At 27.8% G+C, this 18,720-nt stretch overlaps 1 protein-coding gene across 25 annotated transcripts in view; it reads right to left on the reverse strand.

Moving 5' to 3' along the window:
• Positions 1–7,152: 7,152 nt before the first annotated feature.
• Positions 7,153–18,720, reverse strand: part of Mef2 (myocyte enhancer factor 2) — a 337,726-nt gene continuing 326,158 nt past the window's right edge. For 16 of the 25 annotated variants that reach the window (XM_073988141.1, XM_073988128.1, XM_073988140.1 and 13 more), the window contains 5 exons: positions 15,824–15,957; positions 15,567–15,751; positions 14,994–15,484; positions 9,625–9,693; positions 7,153–7,762 (listed from right to left, as the gene is read on the reverse strand). In XM_073988141.1, coding sequence (XP_073844242.1) covers positions 7,614–7,762; positions 9,625–9,693; positions 14,994–15,484; positions 15,567–15,751; positions 15,824–15,957 — 1,028 coding nt within the window. In that variant the 3' untranslated portion in view covers positions 7,153–7,613. Of the gene's footprint in view, positions 7,784–9,624; positions 9,694–14,993; positions 15,485–15,566; positions 15,752–15,823; positions 15,958–18,720 lie in introns of all 25 variants that reach the window. The other 9 variants (XM_073988144.1, XM_073988143.1, XM_073988130.1 and 6 more) reach the window with 3 other exon arrangements.

Genomic DNA, 18,720 nt, shown 5'->3' on the forward strand with positions numbered 1-18,720 from the left:
AACTAATAAGGAATTTATGCCGGTTTTTTGTTATAGTTGTGTGTGTTTTGTTTGTTTTGAAATCAATACCAATTATTGTGATTTTTATTTTAAATTTTTTGTTTGTATTTTTTTAATTTAACAACTGTTTCCGGCAATCTTTGTGCCTTTATTGTTTCATTAAATATGGGCGGGTTCTTTTTTAACACATTTATCTCTTTTTTACACTAATTTTTGTTTTGTATTTTCTTGGCCTTAATTTTAAAACTTATAGTTAATAATGTGGCTTTTATAAAATTGTTTGCAATATGTTTGAAAATGTTTATGACACACTGATGTTGTTGTTAACATATGGAAATTTTGTTTATTGTTGATTGAACGGAGTTGTATTTACACTGGTCTAAATTTATTTTTATATCAATATTTTTGAAGAACCTTGAACCTTATTAAAGGCATTTCTGGGTATGGATTCCTGTTTTCTGAAAGCCTAAAATGTTCGTTAGAGTTCTGTTTCTCTAAGTTAGTACGAAATCGAATTCCTTAGAAGCACTACCAACTTCTTTAAAACAAAATAATCAATAAATTTTTCAAATAAAAAATATTCTACAATAACAGAAGTTTGGTACTAATTCGAACGAATATGGCTTCTAATCATCTTAGAGAAACATATCATAACTTTTTCCTTTATAAAAATCTTCATCTCATTCGTTTTAAAGTAATTTGTGTTCGATACAATATGATCTGTATTGTAGTCTTGGAAAATCTAGTTCATTGAGTTCTTTTTCCATCATTTTCTCAAAAGAACTACACCATTTTCACATGTAATTCGAAGAATTTCAGTTGTAATTTGATTATTTCATTTGAAATTCGAAACATTTCACTTATAATTTGAGATTTCTATTTGATATTCGAAATATTTCATTTGTAATTTGCATTTTTTCATTTGTAATTCGAATTATTTCATTTTTTATTCGAATTTTTCCATTTGTAATCTGAACTTTTCTATTTGTAAATCGAAGTTTTTCATTTGAAATTTCAAATAAAAAAGTTGAAATTAAAAATGGAAAAATTCGAATTACAAATAAAACAATTCAAATTACAAATGATATAATTCGAATATCAAATGGAATTCTCAAATTACAAATGAAATAATTCGAATTTCAAATGAAATTCTCAAATTACAAATGAAATAATTCGAAATTCAATTGGAATTCTCAAATTACAAGTGAAATGTTTCGAATTACAAATGCAATTATTCGAATTACATGTGAAAATGGTGTAGTTCCTAGGTTTACATTTACGAAATCCACTCGACTTCAACTGTCAACTCCATTGCTTAAACGTCATATGAAATCCAATGGATTTCAGATGAGATTTCATTTGACATATACGCAAAGGAATTGACAGTTGATATTCACTCGTAAATGTAAACGTGCTATAAGTGCGAATTTTATTTATCAATCAATAACATATGGTCGGGTGTCACCATGGTGCAATGATTAGCACGTCCGCCTTGCACTCTGTATGTCTGGGTACGATTCCCAGGCCGGGCAAATTCATCATACATACTTTCCAACGGTGGCAAAAAAAACCTAAGCGGATACGTCGCATTCCTGAGTGTTCCAGCCACGTAAAACTTTTCTACAAGTGGTATCGTATGACACGCCGTTCGGACTCGAAGATAAAAAGTAGGTCCCATAAACTTTCAGCTAATATGAATCGGCGTGCAATTATAATTATATAATTCCTCTTTATAAATCCACTGGATTTTGTTTGACGTATACGCTATAGAAGTGACTTTTGAAAACGTGGGGATTTCGTAAACCTAAACGAAGTTTTAAACGCTTTTGCCGTCGTATTCATTTAAACGAAATTGAACTAGGTCATAGTTCAAACAGCTGAACAACAGTAAGACGCATTTTACATTTAACCTGCAACATTTGTTGTCAATTCCATACAATATCTGTCAAATAAATGACGTAAATTTAAACTGGCAAAACACCTGTTTTAAGTGAAAATGTAAAATGCGTTTAACGTTCGTTTTTTTTATTGAGCTATAGAGTTGTACAATCTAGTTCATTTAAAATATCTAGTTCAATAGTTCAGCACTTTTAACTGAACTAGTTCAGTAATCTAGTTCATAGTTCAATATCCAGTTCAATCATTCGGATCCACTACCTTGATTCAAAACATAAACAAACACATCACATTACGAGGGCATCACATAACACAGGCGACGGCGTCACTTTATGCATTTGTGAACGACATGTTGAACTAGATTGTGAATCGATCGTTCGTTGATCGTTCTTCGTGGATCTTTCGGTTGGCGCTCAGTGAACTATTGAACTATATTGACTGATCTAGTTCATACACTCTTTTCGATGAATCGTTCAATTGAACTAGTTCGCGCATGAACTATACAACACTACTACAATGAACGACTTTGGCTGACCTAGTTTAGTCGCTCTTTTCAGTTTATTATGAATAAAAATTCCGTGCGGAATTTGTTCCCATCCCCCAATTTCACAATTATTTATGTCCAAGAAGGGAATATTTTTGTCGATTCGACGAGAATTTTCCATAACTAAGTGATTCTAGTAGTTTCAACGTTTTAAAATATCAATTTTAAAAGAATTTTATTTTTTAAAATTATTTTCCGTGCGAAAAATTCCAGGTGCAATATTTATGATTAGCCTTGGAGAGTCTTTTCTTTGCTAAACAAAGGCAGATGAGAATAAAGAGAGAATATTGGGCGAGCACAGCTGATTTCGACAGAAAGTACGACGTTGATTTGATCATCCAGGATCTGAAACAAAATTATTTGATCCTTGTTCTTAAACTGTACTTTTGGGCAGGTTGAGGGTATAACAAATTCTTGTAACTGGAATTGGAACTGCACAAGCATAATTTGCTAGTTTAAACGGACTTGCCATATTGTGAGGAATAGAAAGCGCTTTGGAAGCCAAGAAAATACATATGTATTTGTTGGTTGCAGTTTCAAGAATAGGCCAAAACTCAATGGATTTTTGTTGCTTGCTCGGCTTTCGTGGCTTCAAAGCGAAGCAAGATTTCACGCGCCGAAGTTAAACATTTTTTAATTTTGGAATTCTTATTCGGCTTGATATTTTAGAGTACATTTGACACAACACAATCAATTTTAACAATAACAATATAATAACAAAAAATATACGAAGTTTGAGGAAAAATTAATAAAGTGCAAAATACTTTTTGTTTACTCAAAAACATATGATCGCCGACGCCAAAAAAGTCACGCTTCGATGTGTGAAGCTGAAAACACATACAACGTTTGAGTAAAGTTTTGTGTCGTTTTGGCCGTTTTTACACTGTTGGGCATGATGCCGAAAAATTCAAATTCATTTGAAATATATGCCGGCAAACACATCAACGCCGGAATTTGATGTCGGCGTCGCCCTGTTGTTTTTGTTTTTTTGTCAACGCCCAACGCAAAACTTTACTCAAACGTTGTATGTGTTTTCAGCTTGATACCAAAAATAGGGACGACATCGTGAAAAAATAATTTTGACATTTGTAAAGCGAACAATGCAAGCAACAAGCTACATAAGTTTCGCCCTTAAGACATTCAAATGCCTGTTTTGGGTCATATCGAAACTAATACAAGTGAGTGATAACTTCTCAAATCTTCCAAAGGTTTATTCTCAGCCATAATTTGGTCCCACAAGATGCCCTATGTTTTTTCACGTCAAAAATATAATGGATGTTATTCTGAACGAAAATTCCCCAGAAGTTTTGCCTTTGCACCGTTTCAACTTAAATGAGAAAGTGAGAAATATCACGGGAAATTTACGTTCAGAATAACCCCCAATATATATAGATCAGAGCTCCGATTTTACTCGCGAGTGAGAGTACTTGAAGAGTACGAGTTTGACAGGAATTTATGTGGCAGCGCTCGCAAGTACTCCTTGCTGAAAAAGAAGAGTGAGAGTCAAAATGTTTGAAATAGAGTAAAGTTTTGTTAAGTCAATGAGTCAAATCGAGGGGAAAACATACATTTATTTTTTTTTGCCAATTTCTGTGTTCATTTGGGTGTGTGTACTTTAAAAAAGTTTTTGATGTTGCACACAACTCTGAGCTATTAACCCAGCAAACCAATCGTACCGACATCGTAACGAAATCGGAACAAAATTCGGACGATACGTCCGATATCTGATCCGAAATCGTAACGATATCTTAACGAAAGTTGTATGAAGTGGTTGACATAATTTCGGAACGAAATGTCGGAGCGACATCGGATCGATTTCGGTCCTATTTCGTAACGAAATCTAAAGAAAATTCTTGGGAAATTCGGAAAGAAAATTTCTTTCCGTCATTCGTTCCGAAATCGGTACAAAATCTGAACTATTTCCTCTCCGAAAAATCGTTTAGAAATCGGAACAAAATCTGAACGACTTTGCTTCCGAAATTGTTCAGACGTGTCGGACATCAGACATTTGGTTTGTTGGGAAAGCACAAAAGCATTATTTCTATCATCTGATTGTCGACGTACTTGTCTTTTTTCCGTTTTCAGCTGTGAATTAAAAAAAAACTGTATGACAAAAACTGAAAGAGTACTCGGCAAGAATATAATCGGCTCGATTTCGAGCGTATTTTACATCCACCCAAAAACGAGCGAAGCATTTGCACTCTTATTATTATTAATGGCATAAAAAAATAAAGTACATTTCTTTTTTCTACTCGCAGGAGTACTCCCGCTCGAATTAAAACAAGTTTCACACTCTACCCTAATATGAACGAGCATTAAATTTCTGCCAAATTCATCTATAGGTCACAAAAATACACCCTAAACTATTTTCTAGAGTTGTGTAGATCCGGAATCAACTAGTTCTAAGCAACTACTCCGGGCAAGGAACCATTGGAACTATATCCTGCTCTTGTGTATATATTGGTTCTTTAGGTCATATAGTTCCTTTCGTTCTTCTCGTTCCTTTAATTTATGGCCGATCGATCTTTCTTGTTTTTATGTCAATTCATTCACCAAACCATGACGACATTTCGGTCTCGGAACTATTTGGAACGAAAGAAATAAAAAGAAGGACGAAAGAGAACTATTTAGGTCTCCGAACTATTTGGAACGAAAAGAACGATGAAAGAGAAAGATTCGTTGCATTATATCTCTCTCGCAGCTATTTGGAACTATATTAAGAAATTAGTTCCTTTTGGGAAAAGGAACTAAAAAGATCGATCCGCTCCAGGAACTATATTTCCCAACTCTACTATTTTCATTCATCTGAAGCATGCCTTAGGGGTACTTTACACGGTTTGTTTTTAAAGTACCCATTAAATGTGATATTCATTCAATGCGCCAAGAGTTCGAGTTGTACTTTTTAGCTCTTTTAGGTGATCGCTCTTTTTAGTTCAGATTTTTAAAGTGAACTAGGTCGGTCTTTTAGTTCAGTAGTTTGTTCAATCGTTCATCCGCTGTCTTTTCGCTCTTCATTCACCAGTTCTGAATCGTTCGAGCAAACACATCTATACATACAACAAAAACAATCAAACAACAGTTGAATATTTTGCGTGTGTGCATGTGTAAACTACAAAAATCATTACATTTACAAAAGCATAATTTAACTTAGCCATTATGCATAAGTGACGTGCAGAACTAGATTGAATCGTTTTTTTATCGTTCCTTCATTGATCGTACTTTTATCTTTCTGTCGGTGCTCAGGGAACTACTGAACGATAATGAACTATATCGATTGATCTAGTTCATACGCTCTTTTCAATTAATCTTTCAACTAAACTAGTTCGTTCGTGAACTATACATCTCTAATAGCTATTCAAAAACAGACATTCGAAATATAGAAACCCAAAATGGGTAGAAGGAATAGAACTCAAAGATTTGTGATTTTTGTTCAATAATAGTATGTTTACATTAGACCCTTTTGCCGGATTAACGTCATTTTTGTTGATTTATTTGGTCTATATGCAATGGAATGGACTATAGAAATCCACTGGATTTACTAAATCCATTACAATGTAAACGTACTATCAGATCAGTGTTAAACCAGCTTGATACTCAATTGCAAGGCTACAAACATTAAGGAATAAGAAGGTGTTACATCAAATCATGTCAAACGTCAAATTTGCTAACAATAATGCATTACTGTGAATAGCTTGTTTACATTTTGTATGTGATTTTATTCAAATTAATGCTTTGTTTACATTTACCAAATCCACTCGATTTCAACTGTCAATTCCTTTGCTTATACGTCAAATGAAAACTCATCTGAAATCAACTGGATTTCATTTGACGTTTAAGCAATGGATTTGACAGCATAACGCATTTTGACAACTGGTATGAAGAGCTGCTGTTTTTGGCGTTACACCTTATTATTCCACCATGGCTACAAATATGACGGTTAATAGTACATTTAGACTTACGAAATCTACTGGATTTCAAATGTCAATTCCATTACGTATACGACAAATAAATTCGGGTCATAAATCCATTTGGATTTTATTTGATGTAGATAAATGTACTTTACGGTATGAGATTGAAATTTTAAATCCAGGTTTCAATAAAATGCGTCATTTATATAGTGACGTATTTACCCTAAATATTTGTATTAGGTGTCAGTGTAAATAGGTTCAAGTTGGATGTTTATTCTTAAGACCTTTCCTTAAATATTTTTTAGGCCAGTGTAAAACTATCCATGAGTATGTACGTATGTTTACAGATTGTTTTTGTATATATGTGTATTTATGTTTGTATGTTTTATTGCATTGAAATAGAAACAATTTCTAAGAAAAATGTGTCTTAAAACAGTTAAAAAAGAAAAAAAGGACTTGCTATTATTTATTTGTATGTATGAGTATGTTGTTATTATATGTATGCAATTGTAATATGTACAATTAAAATTCTGTAACTATGTAATGTATGTATATATACCTCTATATATACTATGTATGTGTATATTATAAGATTATTGTTCTTAGAATTGTTTTAATTGTTGCTGAAACATTAAAACATTATCCATACCCATTGAGCTATTGTGGTTGCTGTTGTTGTGGTGGTTGTTATGGCCGCCGACGACCATTGCTGCTGATGGTGTTGGCCCTCTTGAAGGGGACAATGATGTTGGCGGTTGTGGCGATGTTGAAGGTGTTGTTGTTGTACTTAAGACTTGTAAATTGTTTTTATTTTCCGATTCTCTCGGCGAAGAATGATGGGGATGCTGCTGTTGTTGATGTTGCTGGTGGTGTTGCTGTGCCATCATTTGGTGGGTGTTGTTATTGTTGTTGTGATTTAAACTATTTAGGTGGTTTTGCATTAATTGTTTGGCCTGTTGACGGGCCATTGCAATGGAATTTTGACAATTACTCGAATCCCGGCCTGTTGCAGTTGTTGCTGCAATACTTAAATAGGTGTTGTACAAGTCATGTTGTTGTAGCTGGTGATGATGAGTTGATGATATTGATTGCTGTTGATGATGATATTGACTAAATTGTGACGATAAATGTCGTTGATTTGTGATGTTGTTGCTGGTGGTGTTACCACCATTGCCAGTAGCACTAAATTGCTGCTGCTGCTGATGATGCTGTTGTTGATAATTGTCTACTAATGTTTTGTTGTTGTTGCTGTTATTTTCATGTGGCTATGTCCAACCCCCAGATATTCTGGGCCGCTTATGCGCCTGATTTGGCCCATCATAATCACTCAAATGCTGTTGTTGTTGCTGTTGCTGCTGGTGTTGCTGCTGTTGACGCATATCCGGTGATGGTATATTGCTCGGCGTCACATTACCTGCATTAATAAATATAAAATCTGCATTACACAAAAAGAAGATTAATAGGAAATTTCTATACATTTCATCTTTTGCTCAATAGGTTTTTCGTTTTGTTTTTGTTTCTTTTCGCAGTTAACTCTCGTGGTTGAGCGGGGGGAGAAGGGTGGTGTTATTGGTTATGAGAGTGTCATATTAGCAACATTTGGCATTAGAAGATGAAGAAGAGAAACAAAATAAATTATGGCAAGAATAATTAAAAACAAAATGAAAGCAAAGCGGGTAAATGATGGGTGGGTGTGAGAAGCAGGGTGGAGTTGTGATGTCAAAGCAGTAGTCATTGGTCACGTCATTGGTACAGAAAAAAGGGACAATCCTCTTCGGATTGGACAACAAAACTTCAATACAAAATAAGTCCATATCTGCAATAGGCAATTTTCCTTGTGGCAATTGTCAATTTGTCGGTGGGAGAGTTGAGAGGTGTTGAGAGGCAAAGGATTATCATATGCCTCGCCTCTCTCTCCATCAAACTGACAATTGCCGCAAAGAAAATTGCCTAATGTAGATATGGACTAAGTGTTTTGAAAAATAAGCCGCATGCATTCGATGATAAATTTCAATGAAATGATTAAAAATTTCGATTTGAAAGGTAGTAGTCCTTAGCGTGTAAATACGTAGGTAGGAAAGTATCAGACGGTTTTGCACACAGAAATGTATCCATGTTTATGGCAGTGAAAGTCTTCGTCATGTGGTCAGATCCAACAATGGCTTCCAAAGAAAATTTCCGTTTTCCAAAAATTCCTTAAAAAAATCAAACATTTGGAGGGTTTTGCTGCCACATCTCGGGAAGTATGCACTAACACCCGAAATAAATTATACCATTGATATTAGGACCCCAGTGGAACACATGCGGTTAAAATTTAAAAGCGATGCAAACTCAGGACTATAATTTTGAGCGTGTTAAGGCGGAGGATTAGACCTAAATATGACACGGTAAGATCGAATACCGGCTACGAGTCTAAAATTCAATTTTATTTCAAAAAGTCGAGTTTTTACTTGAAAAAAGGAACAAATTGAATACTCTACCAGCTGGCAGAAAAAATCTGATTTTTTTAAATTGTAAGTTTTTTTTAGTATCCGTCCTTCGGCCGGGGATTTAATACTTTCTCCTATGGACAGGAGACAATTTAGGGCACGGGAACAACATTTTTTTAATTTAAATTTTTTTCTTACTTTAACAAAGGAAATTTTCGGAACTTCAGAGGCCCATATCTCGGGAAGTATAGACTTCCCCCCAACAAACTTTATATTTTTGTAATCAGGACGTAAAGATCTACCTGTGGTAAACATTTCAGATTTTTCCGCCAACTGGTAGAGTATTCAATTTATGCCAAAAAAATCCAATTTATCCCCATCCCAATGTTTTGAAATATGTTAAAGGTCATTCTGTACTGGGTCAATTTTGTATAATGTAAATAGTTCTATTTGAAACAACTTGGATATATAAATAATTATGAGTAATTAAAAAATATCACATGAAATGAAATAAATGAAGTGAAGGAACAATTTTGAAGAAATTGTGTTTACAAAAATTGTGGGAGTGTGTGTGTTTAGAATGGAAATTTGGGATTTGAGAGAAAAAAATACCAACATATAGATGATGAATAAAATGTGAAGTGAAAGTGAAGAGGGCGGGGCAAGAAACTAAATATGAGAACATGTTAAAAACAAAATGTGAAACATAAATAAATTTGCCATCGTTTCTTTTTTGGTGATATTTTTTCACTTCAAAATATGTAGTTTTTTTTTTGGATATTTAACAAAAGATCAAATGTATAGACGACGGTGGCTGTGAAGGGGTTACGGGGGAGAGCCAATTTACCAATATTCCATAATCTAGAATTCTGACCCAGTTGTGACCGATATGTATAATTTTCGTATTTATCTAAGCCTATAAAAAACGTTACAAAATTGAGGTAAGAAAAAAAAAAATTATGTTAAGTTAAGCCTTTTTTAATAATCACACACATAGATATTTATATATTTTATATAGGGAAAGTACTTTAAAAATTTAAATATAATTTAAAAATTTTGTTTCCAAAAAAATTTGTTAAAATGATGGTTAATTGTGAGAGTTAATTTAGCAAATATGGCCAGCCACATCCATCATTTTAATGAATTTTGCTTTTGAAAGAGGGGGGACCGAATTTGTTAATCGAGCGGCAATAGAAAGCTTTGGCACATGCACTTCTCAAGATAAACATTAAGGATAACTTCGAGAAAATAAATAATAAATACTGCATAAACAAGTAAAAAGAGTTATCAGTCGGCTTTGCCGACAGAGATATACCCTCAGCCTGTGTGAATTGAAACTTTCTTCTTTTGACAATATCGATTTGAATACCGGCTACACAACAATAATTTATTATTTATTATTTGTTATTTATCATTTATTATTTACTATATATTATCTATTATCTATTATTTATTATTTATTATTTACTATTTATTATTTACTATTTATTATTTATTATTTACTATTTACTATTTATTATTTATTATTTATTATTTATTATTTATTATTTATTATTTATTATTTATTATTTATTATTTATTATTTATTATTTATTATTTATTATTTATTATTTATTATTTATTATTTATTATTTATTATTTATTATTTATTATTTATTATTTATTATTTATTATTTATTATTTATTATTTATTATTTATTATTTATTATTTATTATTTATTATTTATTATTTATTATTTATTATTTATTATTTATTATTTATTATTTACTATTTACTATTTACTATTTATTATTTATTATTTATTATTTATTATTTATTATTTATTATTTATTATTTATTATTTATTATTTATTATTTACTATTTACTATTTATTTTTACTATTTATTATTTATTACTTATTATTTATTATTTATTATTTATAATTTATTATTTATTATTTATTATTTATAATTTATAATTTATAATTTATAATTTATAATTTATAATTTATAATTTATAATTTATAATTTATAATTTATAATTTATAATTTATAATTTATAATTTATAATTTATAATTTATAATTTATAATTTATAATTTATAATTTATTATTTATTATTTATTATTTATTATTTATTATTTATTATTTATTATTTATTATTTATTATTTATTATTTATTATTTATTATTTATTATTTATTATTTATTATTTATTATTTATTATTTATTATTTATTATTTATTATTTATTATTTATTATTTATTATTTATTATTTATTATTTATTATTTATTATTTATTATTTATTATTTATTATTTATTATTTATTATTTATTATTTATTATTTATTATTTATTATTTATTATTTATTATTTATTATTTATTATTTATTATTTATTATTTATTATTTATTATTTATTATTTATTATTTATTATTTATTATTTATTATTTATTATTTATTATTTATTATTTATTATTTATTATTTATTATTTATTATTTATTATTTATTATTTATTATTTATTATTTATTATTTATTATTTATTATTTATTATTTATTATTTATTATTTATTATTTATTATTTATTATTTATTATTTATTATTTATTATTTATTATTTATTATTTATTATTTATTATTTATTATTTATTATTTATTATTTATTATTTATTATTTATTATTTATTATTTATTATTTATTATTTATTATTTATTATTTATTATTTATTATTTATTATTTATTATTTATTATTTATTATTTATTATTTATTATTTATTATTTATTATTTATTATTTATTATTTATTATTTATTATTTATTATTTATTATTTATTATTTATTATTTATTATTTATTATTTATTATTTATTATTTATTATTTATTATTTATTATTTATTATTTATTATTTATTATTTATTATTTATTATTTATTATTTATTATTTATTATTTATTATTTATTATTTATTATTTATTATTTATTATTTATTATTTATTATTTATTATTTATTATTTATTATTTATTATTTATTATTTATTATTTATTATTTATTATTTATTATTTATTATTTATTATTTATTATTTATTATTTATTATTTATTATTTATTATTTATTATTTATTATTTATTATTTATTATTTATTATTTATTATTTATTATTTATTATTTATTATTTATTATTTATTATTTATTATTTATTATTTATTATTTATTATTTATTATTTATTATTTATTATTTATTATTTATTATTTATTATTTATTATTTATTATTTATTATTTATTATTTATTATTTATTATTTATTATTTATTATTTATTATTTATTATTTATTATTTATTATTTATTATTTATTATTTATTATTTATTATTTATTATTTATTATTTATTATTTATTATTTATTATTTATTATTTATTATTTATTATTTATTATTTATTATTTATTATTTATTATTTATTATTTATTATTTATTATTTATTATTTATTATTTATTATTTATTATTTATTATTTATTATTTATTATTTATTATTTATTATTTATTATTAATTATTTATTATTTATTATTTATTATTTATTATTTATTATTTATTATTTATTATTTATTATTTATTATTTATTATTTATTATTTATTATTTATTATTTATTATTTATTATTTATTATTTATTATTTATTATTTATTATTTATTATTTATTATTTATTATTTATTATTTATTATTTATTATTTATTATTTATTATTTATTATTTATTATTTATTATTTATTATTTATTATTTATTATTTATTATTTATTATTTATTATTTATTATTTATTATTTATTATTTATTATTTATTATTTATTATTTATTATTTATTATTTATTATTTATTATTTATTATTTATTATTTATTATTTATTATTTATTATTTATTATTTATTATTTATTATTTATTATTTATTATTTATTATTTATTATTTATTATTTATTATTTATTATTTATTATTTATTATTTATTATTTATTATTTATTATTTATTATTTATTATTTATTATTTATTATTTATTATTTATTATTTATTATTTATTATTTATTATTTATTATTTATTATTTATTATTTATTATTTATTATTTATTATTTATTATTTATTATTTATTATTTATTATTTATTATTTATTATTTATTATTTATTATTTATTATTTATTATTTATTATTTATTATTTATTATTTATTATTTATTATTTATTATTTATTATTTATTATTTATTATTTATTATTTATTATTTATTATTTATTATTTATTATTTATTATTTATTATTTATTATTTATTATTTATTATTTATTATTTATTATTTATTATTTATTATTTATTATTTATTATTTATTATTTATTATTTATTATTTATTATTTATTATTTATTATTTATTATTTATTATTTATTATTTATTATTTATTATTTATTATTTATTATTTATTATTTATTATTTATTATTTATTATTTATTATTTATTATTTATTATTTATTATTTATTATTTATTATTTATTATTTATTATTTATTATTTATTATTTATTATTTATTATTTATTATTTATTATTTATTATTTATTATTTATTATTTATTATTTATTATTTATTATTTATTATTTATTATTTATTATTTATTATTTATTATTTATTATTTATTATTTATTATTTATTATTTATTATTTATTATTTATTATTTATTATTTATTATTTATTATTTATTATTTATTATTTATTATTTATTATTTATTATTTATTATTTATTATTTATTATTTATTATTTATTATTTATTATTTATTATTTATTATTTATTATTTATTATTTATTATTTATTATTTATTATTTATTATTTATTATTTATTATTTATTATTTATTATTTATTATTTATTATTTATTATTTATTATTTATTATTTATTATTTATTATTTATTATTTATTATTTATTATTTATTATTTATTATTTATTATTTATTATTTATTATTTATTATTTATTATTTATTATTTATTATTTATTATTTATTATTTATTATTTATTATTTATTATTTATTATTTATTATTTATTATTTATTATTTATTATTTATTATTTATTATTTATTATTTATTATTTATTATTTATTATTTATTATTTATTATTTATTATTTATTATTTATTATTTATTATTTATTATTTATTATTTATTATTTATTATTTATAATTTATAATTTATTATTTTATATTAATTATTTATAATTTATTTTTTTATTATTTGTTATTATTTTATTATTTATAATTTATTATTTATTATAATTTATTAATTGTTAATTATTAATTATTTATTATTTCATATTTAATATTTATTATTTGTTTTTTATTTATGAACTTGCCGACAAAGGATTAAAGCTCAAAAGTGTTGCGGAGGAGGTACCAAAAAGAATGTGTCTGCATAGTTCATTTTGGAAGTGACCACATTTTGGAACAAATCGACTGTTCCGTTAAAGAGTTGGCGTGCCAGCCACTACACATGGTGCATTGCGGGTTTTTACACTTTTCAGGTCATTTTCTCAGGCCCCTGTAATGGGGGCAGCGAATACAAGCTGCTACAACAAGAATGATCGCGTTTCGAGAGCAGCTTTTCCGAAATTTTGTGTGGGAGTTACCCAAAGGAGTGGACGAACATTGCCCATATTCGAACCAGATCTATGTTTTGCAGAAATATAGAATACCTTCTTAATGTCTTCTGTTTATAGAAATCCTTTAGGAGTTTCTATATAAAAAGGGTTTTATATCCGAAGAGGACCGAGGACCTTTAAACAGTCGTCTATCTACATATAGAAGACTTTTAAGAAGTATTCAATATGTAGATCTTTAGGAGGTCTGCTCTCTGTAGAAGATCTTTAAGAGCTATTCTAGCTGTAGAAGACTTCTTCTAGCCGTAGAAGACCTAAGAGGTCATCTATATGCAGAATACTTATCTATTTAAAGACATTTATCAATAGAAGGCATTCAGGTCTCCTGTCTATAGAAAGTCAATGGAAGGTTTTTACGAGTTCTGCTATCATTAGGCCTCATATCTTTCAAAATAGTTTTTAAAATCTAAGAGTAAATTTATAGCCTAAAAACTTGATCAAATTTACGTTAGCTTTAAAAATTCTTTTAAAATATTTTTTTCTCGAAATTATCCTCAACTATTTCCATAATATTTTACATTAAATAAATAACATCAAAAAATAACGAATTCCACTTACCCGGTGTCGGTGTTAAATGACCCGTCGATGATGGTCTTGAACCAGCCATGACCAAATGCTGTTGTTGGCTATGATTTAAAACGCTCAAATTTGTTGCCTGATCATTTGCCGAGCCATTGGATGTTGAGGAAGAATTTGAAGCACCACCATTGCCGCCACCGCCGCCGACACCACCTCCACCACCACTACCAGCACCCAAGGGACTAGAACCAGCTATGACACCCACTCCACTGTTGACACTTAAACCGCCGGTATTTATGGATAATGAATTATTCAAACTGTTGGCATTTAAATTGGAGTGACTAGAAGAACCGCCTGGGCCATTGCCACCCGTACCACCGCCACCACCATTGGTGGCACTTGAACCATTACTGTGCTGATGGCCACCGGAGAGATCACGTGGAGGAGATTGAGGCTCGGATTTGACTTTGATGCTTACGGGTGATGTGGCAGGTGGAGGTGTACTATTGGAAACACTTAGATGGGAGAGTCTGGGGGAAGAAAAAAATGAAATTAATTTTCATATTCATTTTGATTTTTTGTTTTGCCTTTTTTCGTTTCATTTCAACTTACCCCGTTTGATGTACCAAACCCTGATGAGTACTCCAGGTGGGTAAACTCATGACATCGGAGGTGCTACTCATGACATCGGAGGTGCTCATGGAAAAATCTTGCGGTACAAATGGATAACCCTGTAACGCAGGTATGGATGTCTGTAATGTCATAACGGGAGTATTTAAAGATGTTTGATTGTGACGCTATAATTGTTTATTTTTAAATAGATTATTTGTTTGGACGGGGGAATCAAAATTTGAAAATGGTACACTTACATCGCCATAACCTAATTCATCGGCAGCACTGGACATATTTTGAGCAATTGTGGGTGCCGGTATAACTACTCGCAAATTGGAAGATCGACCATTTTGACTACCTGGTGATTGTTGTTTGTGTGTTAGTTGATGAGCTGTGGAAAGAAAATGAAGGAAAAATAAATTAAAAAAATCAAATAAATCACACTTTGTTCAAAAAACGAAATTGGGTGTTAAGGGTTATTTGTTTGGAGGTTATTTTGAAACAAAACAATATATTATTTGTTTAGTTTAGTTTTTCCTTCATACGATGAAATCATGCAAATGTTTAGTTTTTTTTTCAAAAAGCAATAAATTTGTGAAGATGAGAAAATATAATTTTTCTTTGTTTTTGTTTTAAGTAGTTAGCTATTCCATTTGTCCCTTGAGTGGTGTTCAAGGATCGTGTGTATCTATTAATGTAAGTTGAGACTTAACACCACATTGGGCGCCCTTGCAATTTTGGTTAAATTCGGGGAAGTTTTTTTACTTTTATACCATTAAGACTATAGCGTTAAATCTCCATAATTCATATCTCAATAAAAAACCAAAACCTCAACCTCAATTCGTATTAAACTATCGGTGCCTTGAATAAATTTTCTACGTATCTTCTTAACTCCCATAAACAGAGTGTAATGATAATAGAAAAAAATTAGTTATTGGGATTCTATTGCATTTGATTCGAGTTTTTATGATATTCTCTCCTCACTAATGTAAATAAAAATGTCATCGTCACGTTGGGCGGCACCCTAAATTTCGATATCTATTGCTGGAGGCAGAACGAGTAAAAACTATCAAATAAAAAAAACCCTGGCTACAAAAAAATCGTAGAACAGATTGTAAGTTGAGACCCAAACCCACATTGGGCGCCAATGCAATTTTGTTTATCATATAAGCATTTTACAACAACATTGCTTTAATTTGTATGCCGATTAATCAAAAACCTCCATAATTCGAAATAAATTTTCGGCGCCGTGAAATAAATAGCTGGTCCTTGAATTATGATTTATTGGGATTCTACAGTATTTGACTTCTGATTTTAGGATTTCTTAGGTTTCTCAGCAAGAGTGGACACAGAAATGTCGTCCAATACGTTGGGCGCCACTATTGATTTCGCGTTTTTTGCTGACCTAGCTATAATTCGTATACCAATTAATCAAAAACCTCCATAATTCGCAATAAATTTTCGGTAGCTTGAAATGATTTACTTCACATTTTGATTACGATAAATCGGAACCCCGAAATTCCTTACAAAATATATGTATATATAGCTGGCCCTTGGATTGCGACTTTTTGGGATTTTACGGTATTTGCCTTCCGATTTTAGGGTTTTTTTAGTTTTCTCAGCAAGAGTAGAAACAAAAATGTCGTCGACCACATTGGGCACCACTATTTATTTTGTGTTTTTTTCTTTTATGGAGGCAAAGGGACCAAAACGATAAATAAACAAGTAAAAACAAGATCTTTCAGATATACAATAAACTTCCCTTATCCTATGACTAGGTTTTTGCAGCAATCGGTCCAGAGGACGTACTAAAACTTTATTGGGAAATTTCGGGGTTGATATCTCAGGATGTATTGACTTCCACTAGTAAAAAACAATGTGATATACTGCCAACATGATTCGACAAGTGTCAGCAAAAATGTCGTCGAATACGTTGGGCGCCACTATTGATTTCGTGTTTTTTTGCTGACATAGCTATAATTCGTATACCAATTAATCAAAAACCTCCATAATTAGCAATAAATTTTCAGTCCCCTAAAACGGGTTCCTTCACATCTTGTCTCCGATAAATCGAGAACCCCGACAGTTCCTATAAAAGCTGGCCCTTGGATTACGACTTTTAGGGATTCTACAGTATTTGCCTTCCGATCTTAGGATTTTTTAGTTTTCTCAGCAAGAGTGGAAACAAAAATGTCGTCGACCACGTTGGGCGCCACTATTTATTTTGTGTTTTTTTGCTTTAATGGAGGCAAAGGGACCAAAACGATAAATGAACAAGTAAAGACAAGATCCGTTTAGGTTTGCCTACAGCTAACTTCCCATACGATAGGGGATTAGTTTTGGAGCAATCGGCCCATTTTCGAGTAAAGTATGGTGAATGAAATTATAGAAATGGAACAAAGACTTTATTGGAACATTTTGGGGTCGATATCTCAGGATGTTTTGGCTTCCACTAGTAAAAAAAACAAAATGTTGTACTACCAACATGATCCGACAAGTGTCCTTAAAGTAGATTGAAGCGCAAAAAGTGTTAAACTTTTCCGGAGGAGGTACTCGAAGGAATCGATCTACATATTCCATCTCTTTCATGGCTGAAATTACTCGCTGAGGGGATTGGCCACCGCCGAAAACTTTGAGGTTCTGGTGGGGGATTGCTTATCACTGCACCACGGTGCCCCCCGTTGTCATCGTGCCTAAGAGTTTATTCGGCCACGTAAGGACTTTTTAGAGCCAGGAAGCATGGACTTGCGCACGAAAAAAATAAATCGCTGTAAATAGGACCATATCGACTAGTCTTCCGTAAAAATTTGAAAACCATGCTCGGACAAAAACCATACTGTACTTAAGACAAATATTGAACATTTGTGAGGTAGGTACCCGAATGTAGACTTTGGAATTTGATGTACGTTTGGAAGAAGTTTTCCAAGGTTGGACCATGGCCAGTCACTCCTTTTGATAGCTATCGTGCCCAGGGGTGCCGAATTGGTGGTTTTGCCGCTACTTGTTGTTGTTGTAGCAGCTTCTACAAGTACATGTAAATTTTTATTTTATTGATTCTGCTCTGCCTCCAAAGAGAGAGAGAGGAGTTAAGTCAGTCGGGTAGGCTGGGCAGTTAAACAGGTGCTGCGTAGTATGCGGACCGGTGCCACATGCT

The sequence above is a fragment of the Musca autumnalis genome, unplaced genomic scaffold (genome assembly GCF_047663935.1).
Source record: "Musca autumnalis isolate F117 unplaced genomic scaffold, ASM4766393v1 scaffold_5, whole genome shotgun sequence".
Classification (NCBI taxonomy): domain Eukaryota; kingdom Metazoa; phylum Arthropoda; class Insecta; order Diptera; family Muscidae; genus Musca; species Musca autumnalis.